At 34.0% G+C, this 19,045-nt stretch overlaps 1 protein-coding gene across 6 annotated transcripts in view; it reads right to left on the bottom strand.

Moving 5' to 3' along the window:
- ARB2A (ARB2 cotranscriptional regulator A) overlaps nucleotides 1-19,045 on the bottom strand; it is a 253,315-nt gene that overhangs the window by 162,147 nt on the left and 72,123 nt on the right. For all 6 annotated transcript variants that reach the window (XM_070743038.1, XM_070743041.1, XM_070743039.1 and 3 more), the window contains exon 7: nucleotides 9,799-10,017. In XM_070743038.1, coding sequence (XP_070599139.1) covers nucleotides 9,799-10,017 — 219 coding nt within the window. The remainder of the gene's footprint in view (nucleotides 1-9,798; nucleotides 10,018-19,045) is intronic.

Raw genomic sequence — 19,045 nt, 5'->3', positions numbered from 1 at the left:
ATGCCCTCTCCCATCAGCCGGCGGCTCTCTGGAAGCCAAAGACACCCTCCCAGAGCTTCTGTACAAGCCAAAAATCAGCTGGCCAACACATATGCACATTGGAGCTGAGCTAAGGCAACGGCTCATGTCCCAGCAGATATGGCTCCATTTGCCACCTGTGGCACCCGTGCCATAGGTTAGCCATCACTGTGATAGACACTCTCTTACAAACTCCATTGGAATTTTTTTAAAAAATGTGAAACAGGTATCAATTTAACAATTGTCATTTAATACAAATCTTAAAAATCGGGGAAGTTTTATATCTTTCATTTAATTGGTACAATGGTTTGTTAAATTGCAGTATAAAATGCTGCTAAGTAGGGGCATTTTTGCCATTCTAAATTAGAACTAATAATGATATATTACAGTTCAAACATGCTTCTTCGATGAAGCAAATTCTCCATTTCCTATTATTAAATTATGACTATTCCAATGGTTGGATATCATATCACTACACACACATTCTAAATATAGATCACACTTTTTGATTTACTTTCAATATTTAAAACATGAAAAATAATATTAAAACATAATATTAAAACAAAAAATAATATTAAAATATTTAGAACACGAAAAAATATGTTTTACTACTTATACTGAATGCATTTAAGCTAGAACCTTAATTGGGTTATGGTGTAATTTTATTCCACCAGTGCCATCTATTGGGGAAGTGTAATGGGTTATATATTTCCACAGTTCTGAAATGAATTTCAATAAAACAAAACAGGAAAACTCCCTTGTAGGCACAAATGCATCATAAAACAGTGCAGCATTTAAAAAGAAAACCCATTTTTTTCCTAGGCCATTTATTACAATATTGAAATATTGTATTTATACATATAAAATATACAGAAAACATTAAACAAACGTGTAGGTAATAGAATTATCTATTAACACAAAACTGTAAATAAATAGCCTTATTTATTCAGGATTTCTGCTGGTGAATAAATAATATCAGAAATTTTTCATTCTTTAAGAACCTGGTGTCTTGAAAAGCAACTTACAGTGAAAAATGGCTTTTGCAAATAATTTTAGGTTGGAGATTGCAGGATTTGTACTTCTGTACATTTAGGTATGATCTGGTAGAAGAAGATTATTTTGCAATAGCCAATGGATCCGTATCCATTGATAGATGTCTGCCTCCACAGATCTAAATTTAACTGCTATAACTTGTGTTCCTTCAGTACTCCTGGGGGAAATATAACAAGATAAATCTTAACTAGATTGTTTTAAATGAAAACAAATTTCATTACCGCTTATGTAAAAAGGCTATGTGATGAGGGTCAACTAAAGTAATGCAGTCACTGTGAACAACTATTTAAGTGGTCAATTTAAATGAAAAGAGGAAAAAGAGGATTAAAAGTTTTCCTAAGAGATTTCATGGTTTGATGGAGTATTATTCTTTACACACTTAAAAAGCAAGGTAATTGGTCTCCAAGCAAGTATAAAAATGTAAGTTAGCGAAAAGTGAAGCCACAGATTTCTAAGCTTGACAGAGAACAGGGAAATTCTGAATGTCAGGTTTCTGTTTTATTTCCAAGATGATAAGCCATCTTTGGTTTAAGTGATCTCACCGGATTAAAACCCATATAGTCTCCATAAAGTAATTATAAAATGTAAGAGATGCTAGGTAGTAAAGCATTCTAAAATAAAAACAGATTTTTACCTATAATAATCAATTTCTGAATAGTTGGTATTTTTATTTTACATACAGTATATTAATGGCATAGAAACAAAGAGTATTCTTTTAAAAAGAGAACCCTGAAGATTAATTAATTAAACTTTGTTCCTCAATTTAGGATAAATTTTATTAAAATAAATAGATATGTCATCAATTACAAAATTACTGAGTTCATATTAATTTGTGTTAAACTGCCAGTGGGGAAATGTCAATAATTTAATTCTATGATCATAATTTTGATAACAAGTTATGCGGCTCCTATCTTTGTATATTTTTTTTCAAGGGAAAGTCTACATTGTATTTTGAAATGTATTTCAATTTATAGATTTTCCTGGAGATAATACATTTTTTAGTGATTAAGATATAGGGCTGGGATCAAGGAAATCCACGTTTAAGTTCATTGTCAGCCTTGAGTCATGTTCACTGGTTGACTTTGGTCAGGTGCTCTCAGACTATTTTTGTGGGCAAAAATTGGTAGAGGAATTGCAATGTTGACAGCTGGGGGAAATATAGATGGAAATCTAACAAATGAAGCAAGAATGCAAACAAATATTTCTATATACCACCTGGAACTCAAGGCAGCTATAATAAAATAAGGAGGCGGATGGCTCAGTGGTTAAAGATGCTGAGGTTATCAACCGCAAAGCTGACAACCGAAATATGAGACCTGAGATCTGCGCAATGGTCCCTATTGGTGTGTAGTAAGACACTGAAGATGTGGCTTTATGCTTGAATATGGGATCCCATATTCTATTTCTTTTTAATTATCTTAGCCACCTACAATCATTCATTTGAGATAGGCGGGCATGTTCATCAGGTAGGTAGGTAGGTAGGTAGGTAAGTAGGTAGAGAGATAGTTTTCATAATATCTAAGCATCCCTCCTGCCATTAACAACCTTATTGTGGAAAAATAAAGTCTTACACACTTTCTTAAAAATCCAGAAAGTTAGAGGCAACTCATGGCCTGTTGGGTGATTTTTTTTTTCAGAGAAATGTCTTCACCAGATTCCTCAATGTCTTCAACAATGGCAAAGATTCTAATGTACTGCCTTCACTGGAAACTGTTAAAATTTTGGAGAGATATTCTGAGAAATATCTGCCTTGAAAATAGCCCATGTTGAACTGTATAACACAGACAAACATCAGGAGCTGATGTTTTATAAGATTTGGTATTGTGTTATAAAATGTTTTATAAAATTTGTCAAATTTGAATTCCATGGAAGTCATGAGTCCTGGATTTTGGATGCATTCTGTAAGTTAGCCCATTTGAGGTAACTTGGTTTGAAAATTGTTGCTCCAAAATGTACCATTATACCCAGTGAAAGATTACACTTAAACTGGAGAGTTTTAGTAATATGTAGACAACTAGCGGTTTATGACTTAATCTAATACTGCATTTGGTCCATTTTCTGAGTTGTCTTCAAAGGCAGACCCATGTAGACAATAGCCTATCTGTGAGTTGGAAAGAACATGAATTATTCCTGGTCCCAAAGACATGTAATTGACAGCAAGCAAAGCTGAACAAAGGCCCAGTTCCTTCATTTAGAACATAGCCTCTTCCTTCATTTGCCAATAAATAAACTGTATATACTGTAGCAGGCTAATTAAATGAAATAGTCACATCAAGATATTGTGTCATGTAATAAATGAAGGCACCCCTCTACAGATATGAAAAAGAAAATGTTATGTTGCTGCTAACTTTACCCAACAATTTAAGAAGCATTATGGACTTCTGAGAAGCGACAGTTTCACTTTACAGGTTTTTACTATCATTCTACCTATTGTCACCTATTGTCACCTTCAGTTTACAAAGCAATTTCTCTCGACAGTCCCCCCCCCACTAAAATAAAGGATATTTATTTTATTCACTTTAAAACTACAACTATTTAATTCCTGATCAAACATAGAACCAGCAAGTAGAAAATGAAGAAGAATAACTGACAAACTTGTTTTCAAGGTTTAAGCAAAATTTTCTGGATGTTTGGTTAGGCTCTAGGCTTGTGGTTAGCACATACAACAGTGTAGGTAGGTAGGCAGGCAGGCAGGCAGGCAGGCAGGCAGGCAGGCAGGCAGGCAGGCAGGCAGGCAGGCAGGCAGACAGATTAGATAAGATAGATAGATAGGATAGATTTATTTATTTATTTCTTTATTTATTTTATTTATTTATTTATTTATTTATTTATTTATTTATTAATTTTGTTTGCCGCCCCTCTCCGTAGACTCGGGGCGGCAATCTTTACAAATTTTACAAACTCTAGAAGTAAGCCGCTTATGTAGTAGATATATATTTTTATCATGAAGTTCCAATACTTTCCTAATACCCACTATCCCACTACAGTTTAATTTTGGTACTTCATTTCATCTTTCTCACATTCTATTTTTTCTTGCAGTTGATTATTACCTGTCTGTCATGAAAAACTCTTAATTTGCCTCTCAAATTAATTTCTGCAATAACTTTTTACCAGTTTCCTTAATTTAATTTTTGTTTTTTCCCTAGTTTATACTTACTACATGTTTAAAGCTCATTTTAAGCAGTCTTCCAAGAATGCAGCTCACTTAATGCTTTGAAGAATTTTGTGTGTGCTACCATGCTTTAAGAATTGTCTTCTCTGAATGTGTTGCACAACCCTATTCTCTATCAATGTGCTTGTTTTAATGTCACATTTAAGATGTGTCTACAACAATTTTGAAAAGAATGATATTGTTCTAGGAATAAGCTTTGGTTTGTCAAGAACACATTATGCCAAATTAGCTTAATTTCTTTTCATGACAGAATTGACTGATTTGGTAGATCTCAATAAAGAATTTTGCAAGCTACTCACATTTTTAAGAAAAGATTGGGCAACTATTTGTCTGAAATGGTATAGGGCAGCGATGGCGAACCTATGGCACGGGTGTCACAGGTGGCATGCGGAGCCAAATCTGCTGGCACAGGAGTTATTGCCATAGCTCGGCTCCAACATGCATGTGTGTGCCAGCCAGCTGATTTTTGCCTCACACAGAGGCTCTGGGATGGCGTTTTTGGCTTGTACAGAGCCTCCAGGGGGATGGGGAGGGCATTTTTACACCCCGCCCAGCTCCAGGGAAGCCTTTCGAGCCTGGGGAGTGTGAAACACAAGCCAACTGGGCCCACCAGAAGTTGAGAAACAAGCTGTTTCTGGTCTCCCCAGGCATTGAATTATGGGTATGGGCACTCACACAGGTGTGATAGCATGCATGCATGTTCTTTCGGCACCTGAGGAAAAAAAGGTTTACTGGTAAAGGGTTTCTGCCTGAGCAGGGGTTTGGACTAGAGGCTTCCAAGGTCCCTTCCAACTCTGTTACTCTACTCTTCTTCTCTCCTTTTCTCTTCTCTCTTTCCACTCTACTCTACCGCACCCCATTCCATTCTAATACTGTTGTAGAAAAAATACATAGAAACATAGAAGTCTGACGACAGAAAAAGACCTCATGGTCCATCTAGTCTGCCCTTATACTATTTTATGTATTTTATCTTAGGATGGATATATGTTTATCCCAGGCATGTTTAAATTCAGTTACTGTGGATTTATCTACCACGTCTGCTGGAAGTTTGTTCCAAGGATCTACTACTCTTTCAGTAAAATAATATTTTCTCATGTTGCTTTTGATCTTTCCCCCAACTAACTTCAGATTGTGTCCCCTTGTTCTTGTGTTCACTTTCCTATTAAAAACACTTCCCTCCTGGACCTTATTTAACCCTTTAATATATTTAAATGTTTCGATCATGTCCCCCCTTTTCCTTCTGTCCTCCAGACTATACAGATTGAGTCTTTCCTGATACATAAATGTGGGTTGTACGATGCAGTCAGTCAGGAAATCTGCTGCTGCTTAAACAACCATACCAAGCATGTTCATAAGTACTTCTGCATTGTCTTGGAGGGAAGGATCAAGCTACCATCCTTGGCCCAATGTTATTCAATATTTTTATAGATAGAGAGGAAAGTATCAAATCCACAGAAGACGTTAAATTGCAGAAATTGGCTACCAACCCAGACATATATACATGGTTCAAATGGCTTGTAAGTTGGGCCATTTCCAACAAGTGATATTAACGATCACAGGTCCAGTGTATTGGCGCAGAGATATTGAGAACTGGCTTAGTGGCAGTGCACATCAAAAGAACACTAGTAGACCAAGTTAAAGTTATAGGCTGTAAGACAGCAACTAAAATGTCTAATATGTCTTCAGCAACCTAAATGCTAACATGAATCTAAATCATGAAAAATATCCTGTGCTGGTTAGAACCTATGATAATGTGGCGGATTTTGGATTTATGAATTTGTGGTGAATTCCAGGTACAACACTTTGACAGGGAAATGGCAATAGTACTTAGACCTATATACAGCTTTACAGTCCTCTTTAAGTGGTTTACAGGAGAATAAGATATTTAAAACCAAGCTTAGGAGGAATGATTAACGGATCTGGACAGCTTGCAAAAGAACTAGTTAAGAATAGATATGAGAGCAATCTACAGATAATGAAAAGGTTTCAAGGGAGAGGTCTAGACTCTATAAAAATGCAATAGAACAAGGATTGAATGGTTTGACATTATCGAAGAATTTCCTGAGTAAGAGCTAATAAGCAGTAGAACAGTGATGGATTTTTACTTGTTGGAGATATCTACATGCAGGCTTGATGGCTATCTATTGGGAATGATTTAATGGATTCTTCACCTAGAATAAGATTAAACTAAACAACCCTAAATCCTCTTCCAAGTCTTATATCAGCCAAGTTTTTTTGGCTTGCCTGGGTTGCATGGAATGAAGAATTGTCTTGGGCCACATATAATATACCGGTATATATATATTGTAGATTATGTATATAAATATGCGTAAGGTTGCTAAAAGTTTACAATTTTGTGGGATCACATTATTAGCTGTCTAGGATTGCATACGGCCCTTGAGTCATGAGTTGGATATGCCTTTCTAACATTCTATGAAGATTTGCGCCTAAAATTATTTTATATTTGTAAATGTCTGAAAAATACAATCTATTTCTGTTGTGGTTGGTTCTGACCCAGCTCCTGCCCCAAGGAATGTGGAGATGGATGCAGGGGAAACATCAACATGTTTTATTGCCGACAGAGTCAGGTAGTGAAGTTTCCTCGGAAGAAGAAGAAGGTAAGGGTGACTTGGAAGAGGGGGGCTTGGCAGACAGCCCAGGAAGCCAATCTCCATTATCTTCGGTAGATTCGGACGAGGAATTGCTAGACCCACGCATGTGCAGAGTTGTGCATAGAAGAGACCAATTGAAGAAATATTACAGGCGATAGAGAATCCACCTGTGGTTGGATGGGGCTCACGTAATTATAGCAGCTGTTAAATTGGCAGCGTGCGGGCTGAGCAGTGTGGAGATTATCTGATTGTGGTTGTTGGGAGTCACGGAGTTTGAGAAAAGAAATCCTTGTAAGTTTTTGCCATGTCTGGAACAAACAGTATTTGTGCCGAACTGCACAGTACTGGTTTATTGCTGATTTATTGCTTGCCTTTGAATTCTAAAAGGGAGTTTTGCTTCTCTTTTGTTGAGATAAAAAACATTTACTAGACTTCTACTGAGTGCGTGTGTCTGTTTTGAACCAATTTCCTTTTCATCGGAGGCTTGTACTAGAAACCGGCAGAACAATTTCTAAATAAAACTTGTAATAGAACTCAAAAGAAAAATTAAACAGCATTATTTAATAGTTTAAAAATTTGAGGAAATTCTTCCTATAAATTCCAATGTACTCTCATTGGACACTGCAGTTTTTAAAGAACCTCCAAAGCAGATCTTGACGGCACAAGGAATACAGTAGAAGGAAGAACAAGAAAATTCTAATTATGTAGCATTTTCACAATAAAATGTTATATTAAGAGCATGATTACAATATAAAAAAAACATGTAGGCTGATCCTTGAGCTATACGTTTGAATGCTGGTTCATTTTTTAAAAAGTATTTTTGAGGGAGAGGGGGCTTAGAAATCTGCTATTTGCTGCAGAAGAAATTTTTGAGGGGGGGAGAGAGAGAGAATTAGCACAAAATTTTGATCTAAGCAAAATCTTCACATTCCTCATGTTTAACAACAAATAAAAACATTAAGTGTTTACTAAATTGGGTTATATATGAATGGGAGAGATGTTCTCCAAAATGTGCAGCAGCAACCTCTTGTGGTCTGAATAAAGCAATGTATCCATAAGAACAGGAATGAATATGAATATATTACATGTATAATGTCTAAGTTAAAACATCACATGTGAAATATTTTTGTATAGAAAATATCTGAAGTAGGTGCTTGCTTCATTAACATAGAATTGTATGAAACATAACTTTTTCTTTGACTACTAAACGCAGTTGGCAGATATTTCAAACAAAAAATATATTATCACAGAATATATAAGGAATCTTTTCTACATATTGTGTCAGGTGAAGTTTATTGCAGGGGCCAAATCTCTTCAACAAGTTGTAGTACACAGTACATTAGCAAAGTACATTATGTCATAATTTAAAACCAGTTACAGCTTGAAACAATAAGTACTTTGATCATTCAAGCTTTGCTCTTAAACCTTTAGAACTTATCTGTTATTTATACTCTTTTCACAGAAAAGGTCTTGCCAGATACTTTAGTATACTGTAGTGTAATGATTGTAAATATGATTATGGAATTTTATTAATATGGAATTCTGAATAATGAAAACATGAAAGCTACTAAGTGTACATAGTTAGAAAGCAGATTTTTATCACATGAGACTAATGTTTGAATTGCCTTGTCATATATACATATAGTAACTAACATATTTTTCTTTTCTTTTTCTAACTATTAGACCACCTCTTAGGCTGATACTTATCTAGTAGGAATTGGCAGAAATCAACAATTGTTTAATAATTACTAAATATATACTGTATTCTCTACAGGGCCTAATACTACAGAAAATTGCTTCTGGCAAATTTACGAAGCCCCCAATGGTCCCTTCAAAAAAGAAAGCTTATCTAACAGTAGAATTGACTAGTGAATAATTTATTATACAATACATTTATAAAAAATAGAAGAAAGAAAAACATTTCCAATTATTTTTAAATGCAAATATTGCATTCTTGGGTTTTTTCTCCAATCCTCATTCATTCATTCCTAGAAATATTGTCTCCATTTTTAAAAAATGCATTATAAAATTAACCACTAAGCTATATTAGCTCAATACATTACTTCATCCAGTGTAATAATTAACACATGTCGAAGCTTTAAAGATTATCCCCTCCCTCCGAATTGACATTGTTCAACAACTACCCAATGGTAAAGAATTCTGAACATATAATGTATCATTCGTATATAAAACAGAATGTGTGAAAGCACGAATAATATTATTTGTAGTTCTGAAGAATTAAAATCCTTGGGTGGCATTGATAGAGCAGTCCTATGCAGCTAGTATTACAAACTGCAAAGGTTCATTGATTAAGAAAAGGCAAGGCCAAAGGACAGAATTTCTTCACTGCTTTGTTCCTAAATGATTTTGACTTAAACCTTTATTAAGATATTAGTAACTATCTTTATCTTTCTTCAGACATGCCTAAATGGAAACAATATATTACAACTCAATGATATAATCATATAAGATGAAAATCAACATTTTGTCCACTGTGTTAGTAGTTTACCAGACAAATGAATAAAAATATAGATATTTATGTTACTCTAATCCCCCCCAACATATTCCCATAATACTTTGTGAACTTGTAAAGAAAGCTATGTTTTAAAAGATTTTTAAATAAACACGTCTACTTAAAAAGCTATTCTGGTTTTGAGTCTCTTCTCAGACTCAGAAGAAGGGCACCATAGAAATCGAACAAATAAATAAATAAAATAATTGTATACACTATATTTCACATCACTATTTTTAGAATGATACTTCAAGCTTCTCTTTGAAATTAAGCCCATTATATATATATATACTCATTTTTAGAGATAAACTATTAAAAGAAATAATTTCTTAGTTTTAGTAACACATTTTAAAACACAATTAAATGTGAAAATAAGTAAAAACTGTTTTCTTTTCTTCAATATCAAAATAAAACAAAGAAGATCAACTTACTCTAATATAGACTTGCATCGTTTCCTTTTCTTTTTGTGGATTTCGGTACTTCTCATAGAAGTCTCGTCGCTTCTTTGTATCTTTTGGAATTTTATCTTTTCTCTCTTTTTTTTCTGCAGGTTCATCTGAGCTATCTGGAGACGGCTGTTGTTGAGCTTTTGTCTTTTCAACCTCAATATAGTTCTCATTCGGATTCAGTACTATTACTCCATAGCCTTCCTGTTCCAAATGAAAGGGGGGGGGGAGGATTAATGGTTCAAATATACTGATTGAAGTGATTTTCATAGCACAGATAAAGGAAGTAATAGCTGCATTTTAAAAACTTTATGTCCAAATGTATAATGACCACTTTTGTTTATTTGTTGGCCAAGCTCTACATTTTTATAGTGATTTATGCAGTTTGTCAAGAAATTGTAAAACAGCTTCCTCCATACTGGAGTCCAACATTTGCAATTTGATGCTTAATTAATAAAAAAGAGTTGCATGTAGGTTGCTTAAATACTGTTGATTGCAAAAGGATTTAGCAAACTTCAGAGATTAATCCATAAAACATTTCAATTAAAAACTGATAGCAGCAATAACAACGAACCCATTTCAATTGTGATTATTTGATACTGTTTTGAACTCAATGAATTAGTTACAAGTTCAGACATAAGCACATTTATTTGAATTAAAAATGCACTTAAAGGCTTCAGACAAAGGAAAAATATTAGATTCTTCTCAGAGGATATAAATTATAAATCAAGAAGAAACATAAAGGGATAAGGTCTCAAATTTGAGACATTTTGTTTATATCAAAGAAAATAAAGAAAGGAAGTCAAATCCACATAAACCAAATCCACTTATCAACCTAATTTCAAACTTTCTTTATAACTTTTGAGGGAAAACCATACCCAAATAAAATAAAAGTTTATCTACTTAAAATAAAATCTTCACTCGACTAAAAGAAGTCCACCTATGTAGATGATCAATGCTAAGTAAATCTTTGACAGTAACAAAAGATACTTTATTTGGTGTTGCTTTATTCTAATCTGTGTAGCTATTCAAAAACCTTGTAATGCATTGTGATAACTGTCAGGTAGACAGATTGTCACTTGGTGCTTTTCTACAGTTGGACACACTCGACTAGCTATTAAAATCACATCTGAAGAAAGTTCTTACTCTTCCTTGTGCCTGTACAAGTTTTCACGCCCTTCTCAAATTTCTACTATACCTTCTCCTCCCACCAAAACTAAGTTAAAGAACACTGTTGCACTCTGTTAAGCAGGGTGAATTAGAGGCATTCAGTTCACTGTCTTTGGTATAAGGGAACATGGTAAAAAGGTCACCATAGGTCAAAGAGAAAATTGCCACCTTCTAGATTCTGTACCATGAGTAAGTGATCTCCTGTCATTTTTTTTCCTCCTGTCATTTTTTCCCTCCAGTTTTCTTTTCAGCACAAACACCATATACTGCATTGTATGCTTTTACAAAAGATTAATGCATGAAATTAATATTATACCACAGTTTCCATATAAATAAACTCAATTGAAATTTATATTAAAATCCGGATTGGGACTTTAAAAAAACCCATAATAAATAAATTGAAAAACAGATTACTGACTTCATGATTACTACAGTAATAACAAAACAGTAATATTTCTTACTGTTTTAAATAATTGCTCCCCCAACCCTAAAAAAACCTTGCACTTTGTGCATTGTGTCTTAGTTTGCTGGTCCTGTATGTGACTTGAATTTTCTTTTCTTCTTTGAAGATAGGCCTTATATTGATTCATGTTATTTTATATACAATGCAAGACGTAAAATTCATGTATTTGTTATTATTTTACAGGTATTAGTGAAACTGAAACCATGTTCATTTTTTGCTGGTCTCAAAAAAACCCAGACTCACATAAATCATCAAAAAGTAAAATTTGTCTAAGTTATTGATTATGTAACTGAAAATTACATGACTCATTTGTCCAATTTTATGAGGACATAATGTCAATTTTTCACAGACACATCAACAGATGAAAAATGAATCCATTTAAAAATCTCAGCTACATAAATAAATTAAAGGATTTTTACCAATTAAGTTTAAATAGCAGAAACCATTCTTTGGAATGATTTTAAAACTTTTTTTTAATATATTGTATTTATTAAAGTAAAAGATATAATTAAAATAGTAATATTCTGGGAATCCTATATAAGATGTTTATGGGTATTTTTAAAAATGGCATTATGATCCTTGTTTTGCTTAGGAGAAATACTCTTTTCTTCATTTGTCTTCAGTCACTAATAATATGAGGAAAAATAGGCACAAGAAAGAGAATAATGAATAATAGACAATACTTGAACTGATGAAAGGAGGTAGAAATACAACATAATATATAAAACTGGAATGGAATTTAACCTATATCAATGTTGCTAAAGTGAAACCAACCTAGCATTTTCATAAATTAATTTTGCATTTGACAACACGACCTTTTGTTCCTTTTCCACCTTAAAAAGATTAAGATGTTTTTTTAAATTCATCAGAATGTATTAAAATTTTAACTTGCATTCTTTATTAATGAGACTTTTAAAATAAGCTAAATGGCAGGCAACTAATTTTGGCACACTATCAATACATACAGAATGTAGAGACCAACTTAAACAAAGATTTTAGCAGTCACAATCTATACATCAAATCCACACATCTATACTTTTGTTTAAAATAATCCTTAATTTGTATAACATACATTTTACAAAATTAAAACATACAATTGATATGATTTATAACATCCACTTTCCCATGTGCATGCCTATTTAACTCTATATCAACTAATTAATAATTTCTCTTCAAAATAACTGATATAATTGAAATACTAAATGTGAAAAATGTATCTGAAATGAAATACATCTACAATATAATACATTATTCATTTTTTTAGTTAAATGTTTTCAGAGAAGTGTAGAATAAGCATTCAACTATATGTATAACACATTATTCAACAAGTTTCAAGTTCATCTGCACAAACTAATTAGGAAAAATTAAATGAAACAGTTTATAAATAGTCTCTACTAAAGTTAGTCTTTAATAAATTTTGAATCCTAACTGATTATCAATTAGATAACCAATTTTATATCATTCAACCATTCCGAAAATCAATACAGTAAGATTATAATACATACTATAAAATTATAACTGCATGATTCCAAAATCTACTGGATTTTGCTAAGAAGGTAAAATTCTTGTCAATTACTGTATTTCAGAAACCATTTAAAGGATGGACTTCATTTCCAATTTTGTACATCTGCTTATTTATTCATATTGATTAAGTTACCAGCAAGCTTAGAGAAATGTTGAAAAGTACTTATAATGATAAGACTTTTTGTATCATATATCACAGGAAATTCATGAGTATGCTTAGTAGTAAAATATGATATCAATAAGTAAAAAAATCCTAATAACATTTTCTATGGGATCTTTCCACTACTGCGTACAGATACAAAACCTATATAGAATAAAATATTTGAGATTAACAGCAAAAATATTTGAGATGATTCTGGGACATAAGAAGGCTCTTGCATCTGCTGAAATGAATAATGAGCTATAAGCATTCAGCACAGCATATTAATCCGCTAGGATAGCCCGCTGTATATGATCAGGGAGGTCAGAGCCTAGAGTGGAATATGTTGACCTATGTGTCTATCTTTCTGGCTTGTAAGTAAAAATATGTAACACATAATTTTCTTGAGATTTATCAATCTGATTAAAAAAACATTTAAAACACTTGAAGTCGAATCAAGTTAGTTCTGCAGAGAAAGGAATCCTAGGAGATTAGATCAGTAACCTTGATCTATGCATGTTTAAAATGGTCATAGGAAGGACTATTCATTTTGTTTTTAAAGATGCATGATCTGTTTATTTCTGATCTTTTTCATGAGAAGAGTACCTATGTGTCACTGTTGCAACAACCTAGATGCAACAGTAGGATGAGGTCATGACAACCAATCAGAAGTCACTAGTGAAGCGTAAAAGTAAACATAGCTGTTGGAGATGCAGCTCAGCTTGAAAAATGCCCCCTCCATTATTTGAGCAATTTTCTCAAGACGTGACCTGAGACTGAAATGCCTAAAATGTCAGTTGACTTCTTTTTGTATTTTCACCCAATGTGCATTTTGGCAACTGCACCCTGCTAACACTTTGTAATATTTTCATCCCAGCTACACCACATCTCTTAGACTCCTGCATTCCACTGCTGTGTCCAAGTGTATAAAAATGCTATATTACTGCCAAACTTCATATTGCTCCACAAAGTTTAAAATAGCTCATCAAGTTAGGCAAGAAAAGAAAACATGCCACAAAAAGTTTTTAGGGGACCACCTGTTGTCTATTATTTTTACATAGCACTTACTCATAAATCATAACACAGGGTAATTAATCAAGCTGTCAAAGAAAAGGTCAAAGGTTACACAAGGGAGTCAGAAGGTCATTCATGGGCTGATAGAGGTCAGGGTCACACCACATTCCTCATTATCAAGTTGGGATGAGAGACGACCCAAGCAAACAAAAGTGAAAGCAGATGGAGAAGTGAGTGGATAAAAAAGAAAGAAAACTTGACAAACAAAAAGAAAAGTGAAAGAAGAGTGTCAGCTGCCTTCAACTAAAGCACAAAATAGAACCAAAACACACTGGAATCTGCTCAGAAACGTTCTATGTAACATAAAGAAACTATATTTTCATTTTTTTAAATGTCATATAATTTAGATGTTTTAATATAAATGTACAGCACCGCTACATGTTTTGACTATTTCATACAAATATCCAACAATTACAAGCAAATCAGATAAAGAAATTATGTTGCACATAATCAATTTTTCCCACTTCCACTTTCTGGTATAGCCTATAGAATCATAATAAAATATTTGTATTTGTATAAAAAATAGTATTGAAATTATACCTTTCCAAACCACAAATGTTCATTAACACAAAGCATCATAAAAGTCCTTCTGGAAGACACAAAAGTTATAAAATATTCTATCATTACACTGACCTGAATTAGATGCAGAATAGTGTGCAAAATTAGCTGTCACCCTTTCCTCAAAATCTTTGCTAATCTCATTTTGAATGTTTGCAGCTTTATCAACACATGCATCAATGTCAGCTCCTTGGTTACTGAACCGCAGTACTTGGAAGAAGATATAATTAAAATGTTTTGGCACAGAAAAGGTGAAATTGTATCTTCCCGTATTCCCCAAGGACTCTGTAAAACATGTAGGATATATTGACAAACACACACCCTTGTCTAGAGCCCTGACATTCCAGGTCACCAACTGCTATTTATTTCAGAACATTTGCACTTACCCATACAATCACCTGCTGTGTTACTAACTTTTAATGGCTGTTGAAAATTTAAAACTAAACAAAAAAAAAGTTCAGTGCCTGATAACTACTTAAATGTATTAAATGTCTCAGTTATCTGTGTTCTGGTTTTATTTCCCCTTTTTATTTTATGATAAACACTTATACATTTAAATTGCTATAAATTTATATATATATATATATATATATATATATATATATATATATATATATATATATATACACTACATGAAACTTTCTCAAACACAATAAAACTTAAGATACTGCCACAGCATTTCGACAATTATAAAATTCGTATTAAAAACAATGCTTTATTATGAAATATTATCATATTATATACAAAAGACAAGATCTGAGAACTCTGAATCTTTTTAAAGTCTTATAAATACATTTCAGCTACCTCTAATCTTAACATGGGCAATATAAAACTAATGAAAAGATATGTGGTGTCAGTTTGAATAGGAATAATCTCATAGCATACAACAATTAAGAAGTTTAATTTTATGGGACTGTGACATGACTTGGATTCAAAATAAAACCATGCAACATAACTCATTGCTATTACATTTTTAGAATTAGATATAAAAATATTGAGGTAGTACAGCTTTATAAAACATGAAGATTTAGAGTTACAAGGTTTTAAAAACATAAAACTTGGTGTATTTTAAATTTAAAAATGCATTGATTAATAAATGAATCAGATATGGTTTTCCTTAATCTCAAGATTGCTACATGTTTATAGAACAGGGATGGTGAACCTTTTTTTGGTTGGTGTGCCAAAAGAGTGTGGATGCGCTCACTCGCGCACACACACACATGCTGCCCCACACATGCACACATGCCTCACTGAAGCCTGTGATGGTAAAAAACGGCCAAACAGGCAAACCAGAGGTTTGGAAAATGGACTTCCATTTCGCACTCTGGAGACTTTAGGAAGCTTCACTGAAGCTTCCGGAGGGCAAAAATGGCTTTCCTCAAGGCCGAAAATCAGCTGGCCAGTGTGGGCTGACATAGGACAATGCCTCACGTGCCCTCTGATATGACTCCACATGCCACCTGTGCACACATGCCATCACGGTTGAGTTTCTCATTTTGAGCAATAGCTCACCTACAGCAGATATTCAAGGAAAACATTATTGTCTATTAAGTATTAATATTATTAAGTATTAATATACATTTATCATAAGTTCCATAAATCATAAGTTCTTTTTTTCATTTTTAAATAAAAACTTCATAAGGGGTTTCCAGTCAGCAATAAATGTAGATACAGTGGTACCTCTACTTAAGAACTTAATTCATTCTGTGATCAGGTTCTTAAGTAGAAATGTTTGTAAGTAGAAGCAATTTTTCCCATAGGAATCCATGTAAAAGTAAATAATGCATGCAAACCCATTAGGAAAGAAATAAAAGCTTGGCATTTGGGTGGGAGGATGAGAAGAGGAGGAGGACAGTCACTGCCAAAGGCAGAAAGTGAAGTGATGAGAATCAAAAAAATCCAAAACTTTAAGGCTTAAAAAAAAAGAGGGACTCTGAGGCGGCGAGGAGGCGCACACGCCTCCCATACACCCGGCGTGAGGCTGCCTCCCATACACTGCACCAGAGAGAGAAACTCAGGTGGGCGAGAAGGGGGAACTTCCTGCTTCTTTGACCAAAAGGCGGCTGCTGCTGCTGTTGCTGCTACCTGCTTCCTCTTCCTTTCCATGCTGAAGAGCTCCCCTCTTCTCTCGCTTGCTCGCTTTGTACCCGGAGCCTTTCCTTCACTGTGATGATTCCTCAGTTTGGCTGAAGCCGAGTTGATTCAACTGGGGAGAAGCGCTCCCTTATGCCTTTCCGCACCCAGATGCTCTGGGAGGCAAACTCGCGTCGGGTGTGTGGGAGGCAGCATGAGGGAGTCACCACAGCGAAGTGATTTATTCCCTCTCCAAGTGCCCAGAGAAAGGAAAACACTCTGCTCACTCTGGACTGCCAAAGCCTCCTTAAGCGCCACCGAAAGACTCTTCTGGAAGCCCAGAAAAGCCCAAGATGGCCGGGATTAAAGGGGGAATGGCAGGAAACTGGCCGCGCCTTGGTGCTGCTCTCAAATTTCCTGGGAAAATTTTCTGGGCTCGGGTTCTTAAGTAGAAAATGGTTCTTAAGAAGAGGGGGGGGAATCTTGAATACCCGGTTATCTAGAAAAGTTCTTAAGTAGAGGCATTCTTAGGTAAAGGTACCACTGTATTATAATTGCAAATTGTAACAAATACCTACGTTGAATATTAAAACCAGCCAGTCTTTCTGCAGGATATTATTTCTTCATATTATTTCTTCCTGGCATTTTATGGTTTTTCTTTTTTAATCTATTGGTTACAACAGGAATTGACCAATCAGTTTGTCATCTGAATCTGGTGTCATAGATTGAGAGATAATGATTGGCACAAACTCACCTAGCTGGCTCTCATGCGTAAGGTTGGATTAGAACTCACAGTCTCCTGGTTTCTCACCTGCTGCCCTAATCACCTCAGACCAAACTGTCTCTCTTTTTTCAGCATATGGTTCCAGCATATGGTTGAGAAATTTTACCCTTTCATTTCAAGCAAGTATATTCTGTGTTTTCCTTTTTTCTCAAATTGACATTAATATTCCATGCTTCAATGTTTTGCATGCTTATTACTTCTATTTTTTAAAAAATGTGACTCAGTAGCAACTTTTCAGGATTGAAGGAAACTTCTTGGATGGGAAGCAAAATGTTTTCAAAGAAAACTCAATAAGTTCAGTTGTATTTTTAAAAGGACATTTGGGTTTTTGGGACTCACATTAGATTCATAATTAGAAATAATAACTAGACCTTACAACAAAACACATAGGATATTTTCAGTATATGGAACTGTCTAATGGGAGAAATACTTCTTTTAAGACTTCATTTCCCTTGTCCTCCTCTGGACATTATTTGGCTACTATTTTAGAATGTAATCAAGCCATTTCCATCAACTCTTTCTTGCAGTATTCTTGTTTTTTCAATCAATATTCCATGCACAGAGATATTAAATCTTGTTTTTATTGTTCTATTTTTTCTAATAGGTATTTTACAATACCAGGAATCATTTAGATAAATTCTGCTATTTTACTTGGAAGCAGAGAGAAAACATTTGATTTTCAAACTGATATTCATTCATCTTAATTTAGTTTTAAAGGTAATGGTGCAATATCACCATGCCTAACAAAAAGTCTGTTTCTCTGTCAGAAAAAAGCTAAAACAGTTAAATTCAATACATTGCCAGGTCTCTAATATCTTTATTCTAAAATTAAATTATTTTGGGGAAGTTCAACATAGTATCTGTATAGTTTTCTCAGACACTATATTTTGAACATAACATTCCACAAATAGAATATATACCCAGCTAGAGGCACTCTTCTTTAAATTTGCAAAGCTGTATGTTCTTGCGGTTTCACATTGCTGATTCTTATATGATTGCTCTGTTGTGTGATCTACACAAGAATCAGAAAATGCATAGTCAGAAAGTTTAGCCTTGCACACTGTAGGGTCTGTTCTCTTTCCCTTCTGATATCTGTCCTACAAATCTCATTTCCACAAGAGAGATCAATGGTAGAGATCAACTAAAAGGAGAAGAGAACAATACCAGCAACTGTTTGCACACACAAGTACTGTCAGCATATACATTTTCACACAATCAGCACCTGCCCATTCGACACACATCAGCCCCTGCATCCCAATTTTGTGTATTGAGTAGCCCCCAATTTGAACTAAGTGGGAAAGAATTAATCACAGATTAGGCAGATCATAACATCAAAACACATATACAACACTTCAGAGAAATATGCAATGATTGCATAACTAAATATTTCAAATTATAGTAATAACTACAATTAGGTATCCTTTAGGGGAAAAATAAAATAAAATGG

This window comes from Erythrolamprus reginae, chromosome 2 (assembly GCF_031021105.1).
Source record: "Erythrolamprus reginae isolate rEryReg1 chromosome 2, rEryReg1.hap1, whole genome shotgun sequence".
In the NCBI taxonomy this organism is placed as follows: Eukaryota; Metazoa; Chordata; class Lepidosauria; order Squamata; family Dipsadidae; genus Erythrolamprus; species Erythrolamprus reginae.
This window is presented reverse-complemented; position numbering and strand designations above follow the sequence as displayed.